The sequence below is a fragment of the Beauveria bassiana genome, assembly GCF_000280675.1.
Source record: "Beauveria bassiana ARSEF 2860 unplaced genomic scaffold BBA_S00005, whole genome shotgun sequence".
Classification (NCBI taxonomy): Eukaryota; Fungi; Ascomycota; class Sordariomycetes; order Hypocreales; family Cordycipitaceae; genus Beauveria; species Beauveria bassiana.
Window position 1 is genome coordinate 803,593 of NW_007930840.1, and position 20,431 is coordinate 824,023.

A 20,431-nucleotide genomic window follows, 5' to 3' on the forward strand; every position below is an offset into this window, starting at 1 on the left:
GCCATTGAGGCCCGCGAGGCAGAGCTCGCCGAGGTCGAGCGCCGCCGCCACCTGACGGCCGAGGAGCGCGCCGCCGAAGACGCCGCGTACCTCGAGTCCCAGCGGCGCGAAAAGGACGGCCGCGGCACAATGGCCTACATGCAAAAGTATTTCCACAAGGGCGCCTTTTTTCGGGATGAGGCCGAGGCGGCGGGCTTGCTGCAGCGCGACCTGATGGGGGCGCGCATCGCCGACGACGTGCGCAATCGGGAGGCTCTGCCCGAGTACCTGCAGCGGCGCGACATGACGAAGCTCGGGCGCAAGGGCGCGACCAGATACAAGGACATGCGGACCGAGGACACGGGGTCTTGGGGTGTTGGTGTTGGTGTTGGTGGTGGTGGTGGTAGTGGTAGTGGCGGTGGGAGGAGGGGCGGCGGCGGCCGGTGGGAGGAGGAGGATGAGCGCTTCAGGCCGGATGAGAGGCCGGGCGGAAAGGGAGCGAATGCGATGCCGCTCGGGGAGAGGCGAGGAGACGACAGGAGAAGACGCTCGAGGTCGCGGTCGCCGAGGAGGGGCGAGGATCGGGAGGGGATTGTGAGGAAGAGGAGCTCGTCGCGGGAACGTGGCGAGGACAAGCGACGAAGAGTGGAAGCAGACCGGTAGTCTTGTCCTGCGTGTATTTTTTTACCCCAAATCATGTCATTGTCTTATTTCACTGAGCGTTTACTTGCAAAAAATCAAAAGATACAATGCGAAAATATAACAAAGGTGTACGAAATTCCTACACTTTATGAAAAAGGCAGAACAAAACACCTAGCAAGAATCTAAATTCAATATACCCAATGCTGCCGTCCAAAAGCCCAAAACGAAATGCACACACGCCCGGAGCTCCTCTTTCCCTCCTCCCAAATGCCTCGTTTCTTTTTTTTTTTTTTCGTCTTCATATGCGTACGATTTCCACCTTGGCCCGCTCAAAGACGCGATGTCCTTGCAGACCGTCGCCTTCAATCTTGGGCGGGTGCAGCGTCATGCGCGCATACGTGCCTGCGCCGCGGCGTTTGGACAGGTATCCCGGGTTAATCGCCAGCACGCTCTCCACGACCTAAATTCCGGGGATCACACGCGTCAGCATTTACACACACACACAGATACTCACACAGCAATGCAAATCTCCCGACAGAGCGTAGTCTGTCATCCAACGTACCTTGGCAAACGGCGGCAGCGCGCTCGGCGTCAGCAGCACATCCGGACGCACATTGACCATTTCGCCCAGCTTCAGATAGCTCACGTCCAGGACCGCGCCCGTAGCCGTGCCCTCGGCCGTGCCCGTTCGCGGCAGCCGCGCGCGATCCGTCGGCGGGTACACGGGGTGAAAATGGCGCTGCTCGACCAGGTGCCTGCACAGCCGCGCCATCAGGTCGCCGCCGCCGCCGCCCGACGACAGCGCCGCGCCCACCTTGCTGAGCTCCTCGGCGCGCAGCTCCCAGAGCGCGTCTTGGCTGGAGACGCCGAGGACGAGCTCGTTGATGGACAGCGTCATGGGGTTGGAGACGATGCGGACGGAGCGCGGCAGGCCGAGCTCGCGCCGGGGGATGGTGTCTTGCGGCCAGGAGACGTGCTTGTCGAGCACGTCGCGCACCGACGGCACCAGAATCACCGTGACGGAGGGGTGGGCGGCGACGAGGCGCGCGAGGGCCGGTGCGACGAGGTACCGAAAGACTGTCGTCATGGTCGCCGTGTCTGCGTCGCCGCTGCTACCGCCGAGCGCCTCGTCGGGGAGGTCAAAGTCGCCGGTGGCGACGAGCGGGTGGTCCACGTCGAGAAACGGACCCGTCAGCACCAGCACGTCGGCGTACGTGTCCGCCGCCTCCGCGCACAGCGCATGTAGTGGCTCAAAATCCAGGTTGTCGTCCGCCGTGTACGGCCCCGCCGCGTACAGCATGCTCAGCGGCGGCGCCGGCTTCTCGTCGTCCTCATCCATCATCGCATCCGGATCTCGCACGCGCATGCGCTCCTCGTGCGCGGCCAGCGCGCTACCCGTCGATGCCGCGTTTGGCAGCAGCGGTATCGCCAGCACCTCCTTGACCACAAACTCGTCCCCCGTGGCGTTGCTCCCTCGCAGCGCCACAATCTGGCCCGGAAACACGCTCCACGCGGGGATGGCGTCCATGCGCAGCGGCACGCGGAAGCCCATGCCCGTGCGGCGCGACGTCTCGAGCACCAGGCTCGCCGCGTTGAGGCGACCTTCGGGGCTGTCGGACGCGACGCGCCCGACGGCGACAATGTCGGTGGTGCCCTGGCGCGCGGCGTTGCCCAGGGCGGTGTCGTCGAGGGAGTGGTGCCGCTGCACGAGCGCCGCCAGGTCGTCGATGCGGTCGTCAAGAATCTCGCTCGCCTCGGACAGCTTCATCGCCAGCGGTTTGTAGCCCATCTTCTTCTGGTCCGACGCGGCCGTTAGCTTAACGCGCGGCTCGGGGTACGGCGCGGGAGGCGGCGAGGCCGACGCGAGCTGGCCGTTGAGGACCTCGACCACCTCGCCGGGGTTGGGCCGGTCGTTGAACGAGCTAGCTGGGCTGTCGAGGCCGAAAACATTAGAGAGAAATTGTTAGTGTTGCATGATGAAAGACTCACGCTGATCCGTGCATCTCCGCCAGCTGCTCACCCATGCCGCCGGCCGGCGAGCTCGAAATCTTGGACATTTCCATCCTCCTACGCAGTGTGCTCCCTCCGGCACTGGTCCCAGGCGTAGGCGCCGCTCCTCTATTCAACCTCTTGCCCGACGACGCCGGCGTGCTCGGCATCAACCCGTCCAGCATGCCATACATGTCACCACCGCCACCACCACCACCTCTCGGCGTTCCCGCAATTTTTCTCTCCGCCTTGGGCTTCACAGCAGACCCAACATCGGCCGCCGCCGCCGACTTGGCCAGCGCGTCCAACATATTCTGCTTGAGATTCCGCACGTGGGCCAGCGTCAGGGCGTCGCCGGCGTCGAGGTCCATCTTGATGCAGTACGACTCCCACTTGTAAAAGAGGTCCTCGGCCGAGATGCTGTGTAGGCGCATCATCGACTGCAGCTCGGCCGCGATGTCGGCCTCCATGGGCGCGCGGGGCGAGAAGCGCCGCTGCAGCTCCGTGTCGGCCATGGCGGGCGGAGGGGGGGGGGGAGGAGGAGGAGTGTTTGACGTGGTCGGTTCGGATCTTGGGGACTCTTGCTGCTGAATATTGCCGTAGTCGATCAGTCGTCTTATCGCCTGCTAGAGAAATGCCCAATTCACGTTGCTCGAGGTTTTGTGTAGAATCTTGCGAATTCACAAAAGTTCAGAGTGGGGTGGGAGACGCGACGAGACGCGTTGGGGTAGCCCGCGTTAATTGAAACCCCGCCTTGACCTGGCCTATGCCTCCATGCAGATCACGCTAACAACATGCACTTGACGTACAATGCACGGAATTTGAAAGCTTCAAGTTCAAAATTCGAGTTGGTAAAATATACAACTCCTTCAAACAAAAATATGCAACGTGTTTCTAAACCGCTGTATCCGAAGTCGAGCCTAATCTCTGGGCTGAGCAATCCTATCCTTAAAGCAAAGCCTTTCGCTATCAAACGCCATGCCTCTCAACTCCGTATTCAAAGCAAATAAAGCCAAAATGCCAGCTCACGATGCGCCTGTAGCAGAAAATATTCAAAGCAACTCAGCTATCTACTCATTCTCCCCATGATTTGGGGCGTCCATGCTCCATGACGCCCAAGAAGCGTCGTAATCAAACGAGACCGACCCATTTCTAGGGGGCGAGCTCGGCATGATTCCGTCCGTGCTAAGAAGATTGCCAAAATCCAACAGCGCATCGTGGCTGCTCTCCAAAGCGGACAAATGTCCGAGATCTAGCTCGCTGTCGAGGGAGAAGTGGTTTGGTTCTGACAGCAGCTGGTTAATTGATCTCGAAATTGGCGTATCGAAGGGATCAAAGTCGTTTTGGTGGTTTCGAGGGCTGCGTCTGCGAGCTAGACCTGCCTGACTTGCCTGGCCGCTGCGAATCGAATGCGGCGTCTTGGTTGGGGTGGCCTGCATCCGAGCGAGCTGACTTGGCGAGGAGACAGATCGCACGGTACGCAGAGATCTGGAAACGCTCCTGGTGACTGGTCGATGGCTAGGTGTCGCCCGAGTAGGCGTCTTGAAGGGCTCAGCGGCAACAGAAGCCTTGGCATTCTGAGGTGTGCTTGGTCGGGCAATTAGAGGGCTGCGAAAGAGCGCCTCGGGGTCGTCACATTCAACAAGACCCTCCTGAGTCATGACTGGCATATTCTCCTTTTCGCTGCCGATGCCCTTGTTCTGGCGACACATGTCATCGGTAGTGACAATATTAACATCAACAGTACCAAGGACCTTGGGCGTGCCCGGTTTTGTCGGTGAGGGGAAGAGAAGTCGCTTTGTTGTGCCCATGGCCTGATCCAGCTCAACATCAATTGGGCTCTTGGCCGTGCCATCACCACTAGCAGCAGAGTGTGTTGATCCAGGGATGGATTGTGTTTCCATGGCGCAATCGTCAGTAGCGAATGAGTCGCCCTGAGTGGCCGCGATCAAACCCTCGATGGCAGCAGTTGAAATGCCGCTAGGGCCATACTTTGGCGAGGAAGGCTCAGGCGGGCCCATGGCATCTGTGTTGAGATAGGCCTCCGATGTGGGATTTGGCACACCATCCGCCTTGGCTCGACTCTTCTTGGAACGGCCAGCGCCTTTCCTGCGACGCTCTAGGCCTAGACGAGAGGCATCCTTGTCCCAACGCTCACGAGGACGGTGGGTTTTACACTTTGTCAACCAGATACCACAAGGATTGCAGAGAAGGAGCTCTTGCCAGCTGGCCTTGTCGTCCATAGGGCCGAGACCCTTCTTGATGACGCGATGCTGGATTGGGTTGGCGTTCTCATCACGCTGCAGAATTTCAATGGCAGTAATTCGACCAGGCTTTTCCGAGTATTCAGCATACTCGGGAACGCCTTCGCGATCCTGAACCCAAATCTTGCGCCATGTAGGCGTCTCGATGGCCCCACAATTGCTGCAGAAAGGAGGCATCGTACCATTCATGATGGCGTCCTCCAAACGCTGCTTGATGGCATGCTTTTTGACGGAATTCTTGTTCGACCTGTTGCCAGGTGACGAAGGTTGAGGCTGAATGGGCTCACTGGGCGGTATGACAGCCTCGTGTTGACCCATCTTGCTTGTTCGGGCGGCGGGAGCGGGGGGATCGCTGGCTGGTACCATATCCACAGCTCCGATCGAGTTGCCGCGCCCAGAATCGGGCAATTGGAACTGTGCAATTTCGTAGTCAGGGACCATTGCTTGCTCTTTGTCAGTGATCAAAGCTTGGTTCTCGCCAGTGACCATTGCTTGTTCATTGTCAGCAACCATTGCTTGCGTGAGGACCGACGGGCCAGCAGGCTCACTCGCGGGAATCTTGGGCAGCATGAGCGGACCAGTAGAGTTGGAGCGAGCCAAGGGCTTCTTGGGCTTGAGGACTGGTGTTGTGGAAGCAGGTGGTTGTGATGATGGTCTCCGCCTATCATTGGCTGTAGGCTGAGCAACTGGCTCTGGGGCAATTCTTCTGATCTCCTTGGCCTCCACAGGCGTTTCGGGCAAGTCTGGCAAGGGCGTAGGAGGCTTCTCGGCAGCGTCTGTTGTGGGAGGCGGTGTTGGAGCCATGCCCGGTGGCGAGAGTGCACTGTCCTTCTTAATCGGGACACTCAAGGTAGACTGTTGCGGTGCTGACTGCTTCAGCGGTGGTAGCTCAGGTTGCGTATGCTGTGCTGGTTGCTTCTGTGTTCGAGGCCCTTGTTGCTGCGCTGTGTCTGGGTATGGCGTGTTATAGCTGCGAATATGCACCAGATCTTGACCCTGAGGTCCATCCTGTATTTGATAGACCTGAACCGGAACACTCCTGGCGCTCTTTGTCTCTACTTTTCCTTTGCGTACCCGCGGAGGAGCTTTGACGGTATGCAGCTCTTGCCGAGGGGGTGGAAGAGATTCGTCGCCACAGAAATCCATATTATCTGACATGAAGCTGGTATCGTGCGGCATTTTGGAGCGTGGCATGGGCGGTAAGACGGGACTGGAAGGGGGAGGACTAGATCGAAGAAAGGGCGTTGCGCGTTGCACTGGTGGCGAGGAGCCGATATCGGGCGGACTATCTTCTGAAAAAGCGGGAGTAGGAGCAAGAGATTCTGGCGAGCGATCATCATCCTGGGGAGAGAATGGAGTTCTTGCATCAGACTCCGCAGAAGTAGTATAGCTCAAAGAATTCTGTCCCAGAGTTGACTCACGCCGTATCTTGGAGACGCGACCAGGGAACACCGGAGCATTGGGCACCGGAGTAGGAGCGCGTGGCACTTCTTGAAGATGACTGCCTACAGCAGCTTCGCTATTGGTGGCGACAGGGCGGAAGCTTCGTAATGAGCCAGAGGTGCTGGCAGCAACGCGTAAAGACTCTGAACCGCCTGCAAACGGGTTGGGCTTGTCGACCTTGGTTGATTTGGCGCGCTTCTTAGCCGGGCCTTCCTCTCCCTCGGTGCAATCCTCGTACCCGGACGTGTTACCCTCCACAGGGTTCTTTCTTGGGCGTCCACGCGGGCGGCCAGTTGGCTTTCGTTTTCGCGGTGCTCTGTTGGAAGCTCGGCTGGAAGGGCGTGATGACCCGCCTTGGTTATCAGGGACAGTGTTTGGGTCGACGGGAATCGGAGCAATACGCTGAACATCATTGGCACTGTTCTGCATTGTAGCGGGAGGACCTTGCGACATGGCTGGCGAAGCTACTCTCGACACGTGATGTGGCTGGCCAAGCTGTGGGTTGGACTGGATGAAGGAATTCCATTCGGCGGCGCCGGCCGGCGTCATGGCCAAATCGAAGCTGTCTGTTTGCCATTGAGGCTTGGCGGAGCCAGATAGACGCAGCCTGACCTCGAGCGTTTCCTTGTTGCCGCCGCTGAAGACAGCGAAGAGATTTTTGGTGACGCGTCCGGTGACGAGCTTGGGCTGCTGCCCGGGCATGTCGCCGCGAACGAGGGAGTCGAGAGCCCATGAGAGCATCCCCTGGCCGACCACAGGCGTATCGGGTTCCGAGTAGTCAACGGCGTAAATTGTGTAGTCGCAGTCCTGGCCGGCAAGTTCGGGGCTGCATTCGGAGACGGCCTGAATACAGACACGGAGGTCGACGACGCCGATAGTTGTGGCTTCATCAAGAGCGATGGTCTGGACTTGGACGGTATGAGGATATCGTGCTAGACAATTGACTTTGGATTCCTTGTCAAAGGTGTAATGGACTTTCACTGCAGGCCGCATGTTAGCATCGAGGGAGCTGCTGGAGGGAAAGCTGGCGAGTGGACGACGTACAACCCATGGGCCGGACCTGAACGCCGTTGCTGTCGGGTTCGGAGAGAGGCATTTGCTGAGGGTGAGCGTTGCCATTCCATCCAGAGCCCATGGCAGATGCAGGCAGCGGCGAGGCCATGGCCGCTGAAGCTCGTGGAAGACGGCAAACAGCGGCAAAATGGACTGATGGGTGGAAATCCGGGTGTTGGTTCGAATAGGTCGGCGAGCGACGCGGCTGACGGTGGGCGAAGATGGAAGAGGGCGGCGGGTGGTGGTTGTCGAGGTGTCAAGGCGGTTGCGAATGGAAGAGGTTGATTGATTGACAGAACTGGCGAGAATTGAAATGGTAAGAGTGGTTCCCCGGTCAAATTGGGGAGGCGGGCGCCATGTACGTGACGCGCCGAAGCAAGACGGGTTCGCCAGTCGCGTCCGCAAAGTGGATCAGGCCGCTATACAGCCGTTTTGGCAGGGGTTGATATCGGAAGAAGAGGATGGAATAACTGCAATGGTCAAACACAAAAGATGACGAGTGCGAGACAAGTAAAGGAAGAAGAGACAAGGAAGGTTTAGGATAGAAATGATTGTTGCTGGTGAAGAAGATTGTTTTGGATGAAGCAGACAACTGATGGTGTGCTGGGGCGTCCAGCGGCCCGTTTCATTGGCTCGCGGCGCTAGTTACAGCACCGCTAAAGAGCTGCTGAAGAGTACGGTAGGTAGTGAGCCACGACTTGGTGTGGCTGGTGCTGGCAACGCAGCGTTTGAGGGGAGTAGGTAGCAGCGGTAATTGGCAGCAGCACACTCAATTAGAAACACAATGTAAATAAGCCGACGAGGCCGTGTTTGCACTTGCAACTTTTGGCTCGGTGAGGATGAGTGGTGACGTGCTCATCCGCGGGCTAGGACAAAGGAAGCAAAGTGACAAGGAGCTGTGCCACTTGGTTGGCTGGTGAAGCTTGTACGGGGCCGGTTGGGTCCAAGGTCCCAGGGCGGCAAGGGGGGGGGGGGAGAAAAAAAAGGCAACGCGCGAGTGCAGAAAGTAGGTATCTTTTAACGCAGAATTCGCCAGTAGAGTGACATGCAGGGACCTGGCTGACCATTAGCGTGTTGTACATTTTGTGGAGCCAGTCTCTCTTCCCCCCTCCGGACGCTGATGGACGCGCGCAAGGCCAACAAGAACAGGGACAAGAACAAGCAAGCAAAAAAGGTATCACACCAAAAAGCTGGCTTGTCTCTTTGCTCGCCCCCCTGGTCGGCTCTCCCGCTCCGGCTGGCCTGCAGCTGCCATTTCGTTCCCTCGCAATCAAAGCACATACCTCAAAGTAACCTCAGTAACCTGACACTGACACTGACACTGACATGACACGGCCGCACAAGTTCCGTCCGTCCGTCCCTTGTCAGTTTGTCTGCTGCCTTGCCTTGCTGCCTTGTCTCTCCAGCCTTTCTGCCTGGAATCCTTTTCCTTTTGTTTTTTTTTTGCTTTCGTAATCTTGGGTCGTCGTCCTTTCTTCAACCCAGTCTCGGTGGCGTCTTCTTGTTCTCGGGCACACACACTGCAACGAATTTCCCTTCCCTCTTTTCTTTCTTTCGAGGTCCAGTTCTGGTCTCGATTTCGTTCCTTGAAGGAGGCGAGTCAATTCCATCCTTTGCTGCGGTTTTTCGGGGGGGCTCTCGCCTCTTATACTTTTCCCGAAGCCTGTCCCATCTACACCTTTTTGTTGGACGATGCCATCGCCAGCCCGTGACTCGTTCTTCTCTTCTTTGCACGAGGCTGTCATGCTTTTCATTAACGCCCCCCTTCTGCCTTGCCTGAGTTGCCTCCCACCAGCAATCACCGTCCTGTTTCATCATCACATCCACCGCTGAGGCCATCCACACCCTTTTCCCTCTTCGCTCGCACCTTGCACCTCTCGTTTTCCTCTACCCCTCTCCCACCCTCCATCACACACGGCGCACCATCGCCCACCTCTAGCGCCCATATTTTCTTAGCACTCGCCGTAGCACCCCGTATGGCAATGTAGAAGCCTATTCTGCGCCATTTTTTACAGCGATGATTATTTTCATGGTGTTGACACCAAGCCGTCTTCCCACCCCAGACTATCCTCAACAGACGACATTTACTGCGATGCCATTGTCATCTACTTTAATAATTAATCAGATAATATCTCCAAAAACGATGATGAATCTTTTTCCAGATGAATGTCACGGGCGTTTACTTCGCAATCTATTCCATGCCAGGAGTCGCCACCTATGGCCGTGCTTGTATTTGTTGGCGCTGTTCCTGCAAGCTGCCTCAAATGCATAATGCTGCATTCAATAAGAGTTGCATCTGCATGACGACGTTCACCATTTCGAGAAACTAAGTGCATTTTACACATGCCGTGTGACTAAATGCCGGCCTTTTTTACGCTATTGTAAAACTATCCTCGTTTGCCCAACGTTAGCACGCTGTTGGTCAATACAAGCGCCGCTGGTCGTACAGAACCTTGCATGCGACGAGAAGTGCATTTACACTGAAAGTACTCTGCAATGTTCGATAGAGCGTATTCGAGGTCTTGGGCCAACGCTCAAGCTAAAAACAAGAACGGTACGGAAAGAGACGCCGATTCACGGACTAGTTAGAAGGGACTCTATAAATACATCGCACCGCACTTCACAGATATACTTTATGGAAGTGTTTAACAAGCACCCACAGCCTGAATATATATAGTCAAGATGGTCTCTTAACGCTAGTATACACGCGGGCATCTTCACGAATCCCCCTCTTTGCCCATCCTCCCCTTTACAACTTGCTCGACGAACTCGACTCACTCTCCACCCACTTGGCCACGCCCCTGCCATCCGCAACAACCTTGCGGTCGATAATCTCATCCACAATCGTCGCGATGCCCTGGCGCCCGTTGCGCGACGCCACCACCTTGTCCGCGAGCTGCCGCGGCGTCAGCGTCTTGCCCTGCACGATGCCCTTCATCTCGCGCTCCGACGGCACGCCCAGCAGCGGATGCGGGTAGTCGCTGTAGGTGCGGTCCGAGAAGAGGCCGAGCGTCTGCTTCTCGTCAAAGTCAAAGAATGGCTGCGCAACGTTTTCGCTCGCGGGGATGGCGTCGAGCGAAGGGGGCTGCCAGACGGGCGTCTCCTTGCGGACGAGCAGCGCGAGGACGCCCTCGGAAAAGTCGGGGTGCCGCATAAACTTGGACGCAATCTGGTGCTCGCGCTCAAACGCCTCGGCAATGTCCCAGCGTCCGCCGACGCGCATCTGCCGCAGCGTCACATGCACCGCCGTCGGCGAGCGCTTCTCCAGCGTCGCCAGCTGCTTCTTCGCCCACTCCTCCGTTTCGCCCTTTTCCTCGCGCAGCGCCGCCATGATGTCGCCGAGCGTGTTCTTGTCGAAGCAGCGGTCAATGGCGCGGCGCGTCTCGCCCGCCAGCGCCATGGGCTGGTCGTGCGGCAGGCCCGTCGCAAACTCCTCGAGCGTCTCGTTGATGAGCTGCAGCCGCTGCGGCAGCCCGTCGTCGTCGCGGAAGCGCAGCTCCGCCAGCCGCGCCTCCAGGTCCGGCAGGCTCGACGAGTGCAGGTAGTGCGTCGCGATGCCGCTGTAAAACACGTTGGCGCCCGTCAGCCGGTCGCTCGTGAGGGCCAGGTACGTGCCCACGGAGCCGTTCATGCGCGGCAGGAAAAACGACGCGCCCACGTCGGGGAAGAAGCCAATCGTCGTCTCGGGCATGGCAAACACCGTCTTTTCCGTGGCGATGCGAAACGGCGCGTGGATGCTGAGCCCCACGCCGCCGCCCATGGTGATGCCGTCCATAAAGGCAATGTACGGCTTCTGGTACGTCGCAATGTAGTGATCGAGCTTGTATTCCAGCGCAAAGTAGTCGGCCGACCGCTTCCAGCCGTCGGCGCTCTCCTGGTTCCACTGCGCGAGCGCCGCGACGTCGCCACCGGCGCAGAGCGCCTTTTCGCCCGCGCCCTTCATCACCACCACGTTGGCCATGTCCGACTTTTCCCACTCCACCATGCGCGGCACAATCTTGCGCACCATGGACCCGTTGAGCGAGTTGAGCTTCTTGGGGCGGTTGAGCAGAATCGTCCGCAGGCCGTACTTGTTCTGGAACACGACGTCGTCGACTTCGTCCCCGGGCAGCTCCTTGATCGACTGGGCTTCGGTCGAGAGCTGGCGGACGGTCAGCAAGTCGAAAACTTGACGAACATAACGATGGTGTATGCGTACCTGTCTGGCCCCGAAGGGGGCGGATCGCGCTCGTTGCGCCATGGCGAGTGTTGTGGTTTGTGTCGATGAGTAGGCAGCTCTTCCGGCACGGAGAGCAATCGATCGGAAAGACATGACGGAAGAGGGAGAAACCAAAACCTAATCGAGAAGGCGAGCAGTCCCCTCCTTTATCGGGCGTTGCGTGCTTGCGTGTCAGCCGGGCTAAAAAGGTCGGCCGAGGTTGGAGAGGATAAACCGTCCGTGGGCAACGGCAAGATCAGACGTTCCGGTATCCTTTTCTGCAGATGCTGCTCTTCCTCTTCTCCGCGCAGGCTTGAATGTTTGCTACTGCTCTCCACCAGAAAAATTAGCCCGAGGGTAGCAGAGGCTTGCCGTATTGCCCAGGATTTGCTGGCCTTGAACCGACGTAAATAGCGGGTGCTCTTTTCTGGTTAGCTGGGAGCTGGTGGAGCCATCTTCAGTTCAAACGTCAACCAATCAGATGCTTTGACTGCCCGCGTACCCAAATCTGTGAGTTTTCATATTGGCAGAGGCACCACCACCAAAAGCTACGTCTAGACGTCTCGAAGTAATTCGCATTTTCTACAACCAGCCCCCCCCGCACCAACACATTACCATGGCGGACAACAAGCCCATCGAGTACGTTACTTTCAGGAACCAGAGTTACCTCTTTTTATGGCGTGTCTCTGCTAATTCGTCTTCTCTAGGGAGCTCCTCACCAAGCCGCGCAACGAGCTCACGTACGCGAAACCCGCCATTCCTCTCTGACGAACGATCATTCCCTCAAGCTAACCACTGCCTAATCCAACAGGGAATACGAAATCGCGCAGCTCGAAGAGCATGAATTCTCCGCCGGCCCCCTCTCCATCCTCCAGACCGCCGTGCGCTCGCACGTTCAGGTCCTCATCTCCATCCGCAACAACCGCAAGCTGCTCGCCCGCGTCAAGGCCTTTGACCGCCACTGCAACATGGTCCTCGAGAACGTCAAGGAGATGTGGACAGAGACGCCGCGGCTGGCCGACGGCAAAAAGGGCCGCCCCGTCAACAAGGACCGCTTCATTAGCAAGATGTGCGTTTGCCTGCCCGCCTGCCCGCCTGCCCGCCTGCCCGCCTGCCCGCCTGCCCAACCCTCCCCCCTCACGTGTGTCTGGATTGCTAACGTGGGTTCTTGTGTTGCGTGATCTAGGTTCTTGAGAGGTGATAGCGTCATCCTCGTGCTGCTGAGCTAGAGTGGAAACAAAAAATTATGAATTGGCATTTTACTTTGTATTTTCGGGGTTCTTCTATACCGCGTGGGGCTTTAATGTTGATTTTATCCCTTGAGAATTGGGATGGGATCTGGTTGGTTCCATGTACCCGTCCTTTTTGACGAGACTCACAGGACAATTTAGGCGTTACAAAATACAATCTTGATTACGACTTCCATCCATCCATCTGCTATATATCTACGATCCGACCATTTCCACAGTGACATCCCAGAACAGCTTTGCGTCTAGTTGCCCGCCAGACCCTGGAAGAAGCACGCCAGACCCCAGGCGCCTGGATCCGGCACCTCCTCGTAGCCGCTGCCGCCCACGTACACGGAGCGGCCCAGGCTCGCCTTCATGCCCTTTGTCGCGTCGGCCGCCGCGCGCGATGCCCGCGCGGCCTGCCCGACGTCGCCCGAGCGCGCCAGCGTCTCGACAAACGGGGACAGCGCGTCGATGAGCGTGCGGTCACCGGGCCGGGCCGGCGTGTACTGCGACAGCGCGTCGACGCTCTGCTGCAGCGCGGCGGCCCAGAGCTGCGGCGAGGCCTCGCCGGGCGAGCGCGTGCGCAGCGCGTAGACGAGGGCGTTGAGGAAGATGGCGTAGAGCGCGCCCGAGGTGCCGTCCATGGTGTTTTCCACGACGGGGACGATGCTGGCAACGTCGACGACGAGGTCGCCCGTAAAAGGGTGCTGATCAAGGTGTTTCAGAATGGCTGGTCCTCTTGTCAGTGTATTTGGTAACAGTGAGTGGCTGAGCAGCACGTACCCTCGGCGCCTCGCTTCAGACCGATACCGCAGTCACCGTCTCCAACGACGGTATCATATCTCGTCACATCCGGCTCCGCAGCAATGACATTCTTGAGCGCCGCCGTAAGCGCCTTCTTGGCTACCGACGGGTCATGCTTCAACCCACTGAGCTTCACATCCTGCGCCTGCTCCTTCGCCGTCTCCTCTTCCCTTTCCGTCTCCTCGCCGCCGCGCCCGGCCGCCGCCTCCCACGTCGTCTTTTGAATCGGGGCCGACCAGCCCGTGACCTCGCTCGGCGCGTCCAGCAGCTCGACCATGTTGGGCGCCGCGCCCTCGATGCTCGTGTTGACCACGTTGAGCAGCGAGACGCTAAAGCCCATGCCGTTGAGGCTCGTCATGAACGTGCCCGCAATGACGCGCACGGGGCGGATGCCGTACGCGGCGCGCAGCTGCGCCACGACCTCGGCCGTGATGCCGCCCATCTCGAGCACGCTCACGCCGCCGAGGTTGTTGATGAGCAGCACCACCTCGTTCGAATTTACCGTCAGGAACGCGCGGTCCTTGTCGCTGCCGTCGAGCAGCTGCGCGAGCATCCTGGCCACGAGCTGCGGCAGCGCGAGCCGCGCCTTTTCGCACCCGGGCTCGTTGTGAATACCCATGCCAATCTCAACCTCTCCAAGAGCCAGACCCGACGCTCCTGCAGCCGCTCCCTCCTCTTCCTCCTCCTTCTCCTCTGCGCGGCGCCCCGGCACGTGGACGTGCTCCAGACTGGCCCCGACGCTGACGATATTCTCCGCCGCCAGCCTCGCCACCTTGGCCACGTCCTCCAGCTTCGCGCCCCTCGCCGCCAGCGCGCCCGCAATCTTGAGCACCAGCACCGTCCCCGCGATGCCGCGCCGCCCTACTTTGCCCGCCTGCGCCCGCCCCACGCCGACATCGTCGCCGACAACGACCATTTCCGCGGGGATGCCCGCCGCGCGCGCCTTTTCCACCGCCACGCCAAAGTTGAGCACGTCGCCCGTGTAGTTCATGACCACCACCACCACGCCCCGCGCCGAGTCGACGCGCGACGCCAGCGCCCGCCGCACCTGCTCCGCCGACGGGCTCGCAAAGAGCGTGCCCGCGACGGCGGCGGATAGCATGCCCGGCCCCACCATGCCGGCAAACGAGGGCTCATGGCCGGAGCCGCCGCCTGCAACGAGGGCTACTTGCGGCGGCGCGGCGTAGGAAGAGGCGCGGCGGTACACAATCTTGTGCTCGGCGTCGAAGGCGACGTGCGGGTTCGTGAAGGTGAGGCTACGCAGCGCCGTGGCCACGAGGTGCGTGGGGTCGTTGATGAAGTGCCTGGATGACATGACTGGGAGGTGTAGTTAGTACAGGCTGGTAGCTGTTGCGATTTGTTGCGAGTGGGGAGTGAGATGCAGAAAAATGGATAGATGATTTTCGCTTTGATAGAATACAGGAAGAGAATGAATATATATGTAGCTCAAGGCTGGAAAGAGGAGTCGCAGCCGTTGAGTATTGACAAGTTGGGGGCAAGGTGGGGGTTATTGACAACCGCCACAGCTTGCTTGGCGGGGTGAGCGGGATGAACTGACCCTAATGACGTGGGCAATTTCGGCCAGAGGGATATCGAGAAGCACTGTGGAAACATAGATTCGTCCCATGTGACGAGTTGACCAACTCATCGCCGACTTTGAAAAATTGATAGTCATTCGAGCTTGTACCTAGAAACCCTAAACCATGGTGTACATAATCCCATATCTCGCGTTGTAGCGCGTCTCAGCAGCTCTCTCTCTAAAAGATTATTCAACGCCGTTTCCTTGCCTCTGACTCTTTTTTACACTATGTACAGGGGAAAACGTAGCAGAGCAGCAAAAGATGGCGTGGTTCAAGTACTTTGCAATCGCCGAGTTACCAAGGATTCAAACAAACATGACAAGGATGAAAAAAAAAAAAAAAAGAACCAAAGTAACAAATGAGGAATAGTGAGTGATACGGCCGTTTATGCATAGGAAAGCACATTGCTGGTGACAAAGAAGCTGCCAGCTAGGATGCCGGCGGCAATGAGAATCGTGAGAATAGCGGCGCCGGCTCGGTCGCCTCCGGTAATGGCTCGGGGCTCCGGCAGCGGCTGGGCTTGCGTGCTGCCCGCACCGGCGTCGCCCTTGGATGTGCCACGATCTTGTTCCGTAGCCGGGGCCTTGACGTTGGGAAGCAGGTTATAAAAGACGGCGGCAAGGGCATCCATTTGGGGGCCAACACCCATCAAGCCGTCGTTTGTGCCGTTGAGCCAGGAGAAGCCGCATCCCGTACCGTCAGGGCCGGGAAACTTGGGACCGTTGGCGCCATTGCAGACCTTGACGGCGTCCTTGGCGGCAGTGCTGATCAACTTTGTGATGGAGTCGGCGGTCCAAGGAGCCATCTTGGCAGTGGCGGCAAGGAAGCGAATCAGGTATCCCTTGAAGCTGACCATGTTTTGGTCACAGGTGTGGACAGTCTCGCAGGCAGGTTCGTACATGATGTCATTTTGGAAAAATGTTCTTTCGGTATAGTTGAGGATGCCGTTGACATGGCCCTTCCAGACGTCGGTCTTGTTGTAGTCGTACATGGCGGCGGCGCCTTGGAGCCAGACGCCGGCATTGTAGGTAAACTGGACCTTGTGAATGTTTTTGCAGCTCTTGGTAGCATCGTCGACCTCGATTCCGTCGTAGATGATGTAGTCGTCGCTGATGAGGCCCTCTTTGACCTCCCAATCATAGATTCTCTGGGCCCATTCACCGTAAGTGGCATTGCCAGTGAAGCGAGCGAGACGGGCGGCGATGTTGAAGAAGCAACCGTTGGAAATACTGTTCTTGTACGCCCAACCGTTGAGGAAAGAGTACACCTGCCAGCGCAATCCGCCGCCGCAGAGGCCGTTTTCTTCCTCCCAACGCACAGCATACTCGTTGAAGACGGCCTGAACACCGGCGAGCCATTGAGGCGTGTCGGACGGAGGGTTGGGGAAGACGGCCTCGGCGGCCATCATTGAGGTGAGGGCCCAGAAGCCCTGGTCGTCGTTACCCATGGCATTAGTCTGATTGACGGGAAGAAAGTCGCCCTTGGGGGTGATTTGATGCATCATGCCCTCCATTGTAACGGCATTGTACGACGCATCTCCAGTGTAGTACCAGTAATCAATTAGATGGCCAAACATGCCACCGGCCTCCCACCCTGATGGCAATCAATTGTTAGCGGTGTGCTTGTTGGGAGTAGCGTGCATGCCGTTGATTGGGGAGCGCATCGCAACGTACAGTAGTATGGTCCGGGCAACAGACCGGGGATGCCGCCGGTCTGGTTTCCGTTGTAATATTTCATCAAGCCATAGGCGAGGGTGCTGGCGGTGTCTTTGATGGAGCCTATGGAAGCACAAGGTGGTGGTTAGCATCGAGAGACGGATGGGAAAAAGTGCGATTGAATTTGGGCGACGACGCACTCTCGCTGGTCAGGTCGAGGTTCAGCTGGGCGGCCGAGGCAGTAGCCGAGAGCCCGAGAAGTGTCTGGGCAATGGTTGAAGCCTTCATGGTGAGTTGAAGGATGGCGAGGGCAGTCCTCTATCAATCGGGTTGAGATGGACGATGGCGGTGATTGTCGGTCGCGTGGCCGAAATGGCAGGGATAAATTGGAAGCGAGCGACTACCAGTGGTGGGGGAGACAAGACGGGCCGGTTCACGTCATGCGCTGGAGGGTTGAGGAACTGGAATGAGTCGAGGAACGGCAGCGCATGAAAAAAAGGGCAGACTCGCGTCGAGGGCGGAAAGCGAATGTGGTTGAGATGGACGGCCGTGGAGGGAGAGATGAAGAAGACGGGCGATCTTGGGGTAATTAATCGAGGTTTACAAGAAATGCAGTAGTAGGTAGGTATGCAAGAAGAGGAATCATTACTCGCCGACCGTGTGGTGTGTGAGGAGGTTTTGCGGCCGAATCGTCGCCGGCCTGACCTGCATTTGGTGCGGGACACAGCGGGCTGGCCGTCTGGCAGCAACAGCAAGTTTCGCAATTCCGAAGAGGTACATTGATGTCGCCAAGGAATGCTATACAGATCCAAGTCACTAAATTTCAGAGGCATGCGCACGCCCATGATGCTCGGCCAGACTGGGGCTACCAGAAACTGGCCAACTGGCGTCGAATAGCTCAAGAGTACTATTAATTAGTACGTATTAAATCCGTACAGGTAGGCGTACCACGCAAACGCCCCGGCCAGGCTGTTGTGTGGATTTCATGCTTCCGCTAGCTCAAGCATGTTTGGCTGCTGTGCTATTATTATTAACGTTAGAATTCGTATGGGAAACAGATTGACAGGCGGAGCCATTTTTTTCTGATTGTCCACGCGTCGTGGCGTCACTGTTTCCTCTGCTCCCTCAAGATACGTTGTTGTCGATGCCAATGGAGCGAGTCGACGATACATGCCCGTCGGGTGGCTGCCGTCTTGTCTTGTCTGGGCGATCTATAGGCAGCTTGGCGACAATTTGCCCCCGACAAAATTATTGCGTGCATGCTTCTACATTTACATGGGCAATCTTTTTCATTCGGCAACCTTTGCCAAGCGGTTAATACGAGCTTAAGCAGTGGCGCCGTAATCCGCATTAGGTACCAATTTACCAGTAATTAGTTTAATTACGAGCCACAGAGGACCAGGAAGGCAGGAAGGCATCTTATTAACTTGCCAACTTGCTTTTACAAATTTTACAAATGCCACTTTTCGAGAATGCCTACACGACTTTGTCCCAGAGTCCATGACGTCGCCGACCCGGGCCTCCCAGCTAGCGCTGTCACTTGAGTTGCCGGATGCAGCCATCCCTGTTGACAGGCCTGGTCGGGTGCTGGAGGGAACCAAAAGCACAACTGATACGGCTCTGACAATCCGGCTTGGCTGAGTTGGCACACGGCCAAACCCTCTCCTTTTATTAGCGGCGACATTCTATTTATGCACATCATCGGCAGAAACAGCCTAGTTGCTCACAGCATCGTATTCACCACAGTCCAAGACCAGAAGAAAAAAACGAGCGTTTCATTAACTAGTGCGATGAGATCAGAAACTCCAGGGGCCCCTCGGCCCTGAATTGGGGGCTGGTGCACGTGTACGGGCAGATGCCAAGTTGAAAATTGATGCCTGCAATTGGCTGCTCCACCGTATTCGCATCGCAAGTCTTCACCTTGTTTTCTACAACTCGTCATGCAGTTGGATGCACTGTATGCAATAATATTGAAGCCATCAATGTTACTGACAATGGTGATCCGGCATCTCGGCAGATCGACTTCTCCTTGAAACGGAGTGGTTCGTTAGCTGCGAAATACATCTTATATATTAATTAACTCCACGTGTCCCCAACGGCGGCAAGCGGATACATAGGCCAAGTGCTGGTACAGTACCTGCATGGTGCCCTGGCGAATGATCGCCGTGTAACAATGCCAAGCAAGCCTCTGTCTCATGGCGGACTCATCTATTTGCAGCAGATCTCACGCGGCTACAACAGTCAGCACACACCGGAAGTCTAATCCGTAGCAACAACAATGATGGGCAGCATACCGAGTACCAGTGCTCGGTTTAAAGCGCTGCGGACAATTGACTAAGGGATAATGTTTTGTGTGTTCATGGTACACAGGCCACCCTGAACGATGAAACATGTGTAGCTGCGTTCGTTGTACGGTCTTGATCAACTAAAACTTTCCAACTAAATGTACGTTATTTCAAGAGATATGCAAATTTATCCTCTATTCTTTTACGACCAGCCGCCATGCCCTCTAGCACATCCTCGTCGCTTATGGTTGTCAGCGTCTTGACGTCCACCTCTCTCCTCTTGAGCGTCTTGACCTCGACGTAGCACCCCTTTGTCTGGACCTCGCCGCGGACCGCATCCCTCACGAAATCCGCCCAGCCGCGGTACGACACCCTCGACGCCTCGGTCCACGTCAGCAGCATGCTGAAGCAGTGCGGCATCGCCTCCCACTGCTCCCAGACGACGGGCACGCCCTGGCGCGCCATCCTGCACGCCACCGTCTTGGCCTCGTCGGCGAGCAGCTCCTCGCCGCAGACGAAGAAGACGGGCGGCGCGCCCTCCCACGACGCCGCCGCCATGGGCGACACGAGCGGGTGCGCCAGCGCGCCGCCCTCGCAGTACAGGTGCACGCGCGGCGGGTCGGCGGGCCAGACGGCGCACGGCGGCGACGTGACGGGCGAGAGATGCGGCGGCGGCAGGTAGTCGTACTGCAGAAACGACTCGGACCACTGCATGCTCCGGGTGAGGTCGAGCGACGGCGAGTTGAGCCCCACGCCCGCTGGCAGCGGCACGGGCACGTCTCGTCCGTGGAAGCGCACAGTGGGCGGTAACGCGGCGCCGGCGCCGGCGGCGCGATGCAGCTGGAGAAGGAGCTGCAGGAGAGACGTGCTGAGGTTGCCGCCGGCAGAGTCGCCCGTAACAATGAGGGACGACGCGGACACGGGCGAGTGCCACGCCCCCGGCGGCGGGTACAGTAGCGACAGGTACGCGACGAAAACGTCGAGCAACGCCGACGGAAACGGACCCTGCGGCGCGAGACGGTACCGCACGGAAAACACACGACACTTGCCATGTGTTGCATAGGCCAGCGCGACCGGCCGCGCCGACACGGGATCCATCAGGTAGTTTGCGCCGCCATGTATGTACAGCACCGTCACGTCCGTCTGCGCCTCGGCCGTCAGTCTCGCAAACTTGTCCCTCTCGCTCACACGCGCCGGCTCCGCCGCCCAGCGCGACACGCCATGGCGCACGCCCACCCACTCGCCGCTCACGTCCTGCAGCGGCGGCGCCTCGTACGCGGCGCCAGCGGTGCCCAGCGCCGCAATGG

At 58.0% G+C, this 20,431-nt stretch overlaps 8 protein-coding genes across 8 annotated transcripts in view; 2 read left to right on the forward strand and 6 right to left on the reverse strand.

The window, feature by feature from the left end:
• The window catches only part of BBA_02536 (micro-fibrillar-associated protein 1), a gene marked incomplete at both ends in the record, with an annotated part of 1,440 nt that extends 798 nt beyond the window's left edge, over positions 1 to 642 (forward strand). Inside the window, one exon of the mRNA XM_008597633.1 lies at positions 10 to 642. Coding sequence (XP_008595855.1) covers positions 10 to 642 — 633 coding nt within the window. The remainder of the gene's footprint in view (positions 1 to 9) is intronic.
• Positions 643 to 919: 277 nt separating this feature from the next.
• BBA_02537 (DNA polymerase alpha/epsilon subunit B) lies at positions 920 to 3,125 on the reverse strand (the record flags this gene model as incomplete). Its single annotated transcript, XM_008597634.1, has 3 exons — positions 920 to 1,081; positions 1,184 to 2,552; positions 2,611 to 3,125. 3 exons carry the CDS (start codon positions 3,123 to 3,125, stop codon positions 920 to 922), a joined length of 2,046 nt encoding a protein of 681 aa, XP_008595856.1.
• A 555-nt stretch (positions 3,126 to 3,680) lies between these two features.
• Positions 3,681 to 7,479, reverse strand: BBA_02538 (GATA transcription factor; the record flags this gene model as incomplete). The annotated part of the gene is made up of 2 exons (XM_008597635.1): positions 3,681 to 7,297; positions 7,362 to 7,479. 2 exons carry the CDS (start codon positions 7,477 to 7,479, stop codon positions 3,681 to 3,683), a joined length of 3,735 nt encoding a protein of 1,244 aa, XP_008595857.1.
• A 2,465-nt stretch (positions 7,480 to 9,944) lies between these two features.
• BBA_02539 (enoyl-CoA hydratase/isomerase) lies at positions 9,945 to 11,682 on the reverse strand (the record flags this gene model as incomplete). The annotated part of the gene is made up of 3 exons (XM_008597636.1): positions 9,945 to 9,967; positions 10,149 to 11,511; positions 11,569 to 11,682. The coding sequence occupies 3 exons, from the start codon at positions 11,680 to 11,682 to the stop codon at positions 9,945 to 9,947; spliced, it is 1,500 nt and encodes a 499-aa protein (XP_008595858.1).
• Positions 11,683 to 12,184: 502 nt separating this feature from the next.
• On the forward strand, positions 12,185 to 12,797 carry BBA_02540 (LSM domain-containing protein; the record flags this gene model as incomplete). The annotated part of the gene is made up of 4 exons (XM_008597637.1): positions 12,185 to 12,207; positions 12,276 to 12,308; positions 12,380 to 12,637; positions 12,755 to 12,797. The coding sequence occupies 4 exons, from the start codon at positions 12,185 to 12,187 to the stop codon at positions 12,795 to 12,797; spliced, it is 357 nt and encodes a 118-aa protein (XP_008595859.1).
• A 263-nt stretch (positions 12,798 to 13,060) lies between these two features.
• Positions 13,061 to 14,919, reverse strand: BBA_02541 (dihydroxyacetone kinase; the record flags this gene model as incomplete). Its single annotated transcript, XM_008597638.1, has 2 exons — positions 13,061 to 13,530; positions 13,584 to 14,919. The coding sequence occupies 2 exons, from the start codon at positions 14,917 to 14,919 to the stop codon at positions 13,061 to 13,063; spliced, it is 1,806 nt and encodes a 601-aa protein (XP_008595860.1).
• Positions 14,920 to 15,569: 650 nt separating this feature from the next.
• On the reverse strand, positions 15,570 to 17,127 carry BBA_02542 (glycosyl hydrolase family 76; the record flags this gene model as incomplete). The annotated part of the gene is made up of 3 exons (XM_008597639.1): positions 15,570 to 16,777; positions 16,858 to 16,962; positions 17,040 to 17,127. 3 exons carry the CDS (start codon positions 17,125 to 17,127, stop codon positions 15,570 to 15,572), a joined length of 1,401 nt encoding a protein of 466 aa, XP_008595861.1.
• A 2,162-nt stretch (positions 17,128 to 19,289) lies between these two features.
• Positions 19,290 to 20,431, reverse strand: part of BBA_02543 (lipase/esterase) — a gene marked incomplete at both ends in the record, with an annotated part of 1,502 nt that continues 360 nt past the window's right edge. Inside the window, one exon of the mRNA XM_008597640.1 lies at positions 19,290 to 20,378. Within this exon, the coding sequence (XP_008595862.1) occupies positions 19,290 to 20,378 (1,089 nt within the window). The remainder of the gene's footprint in view (positions 20,379 to 20,431) is intronic.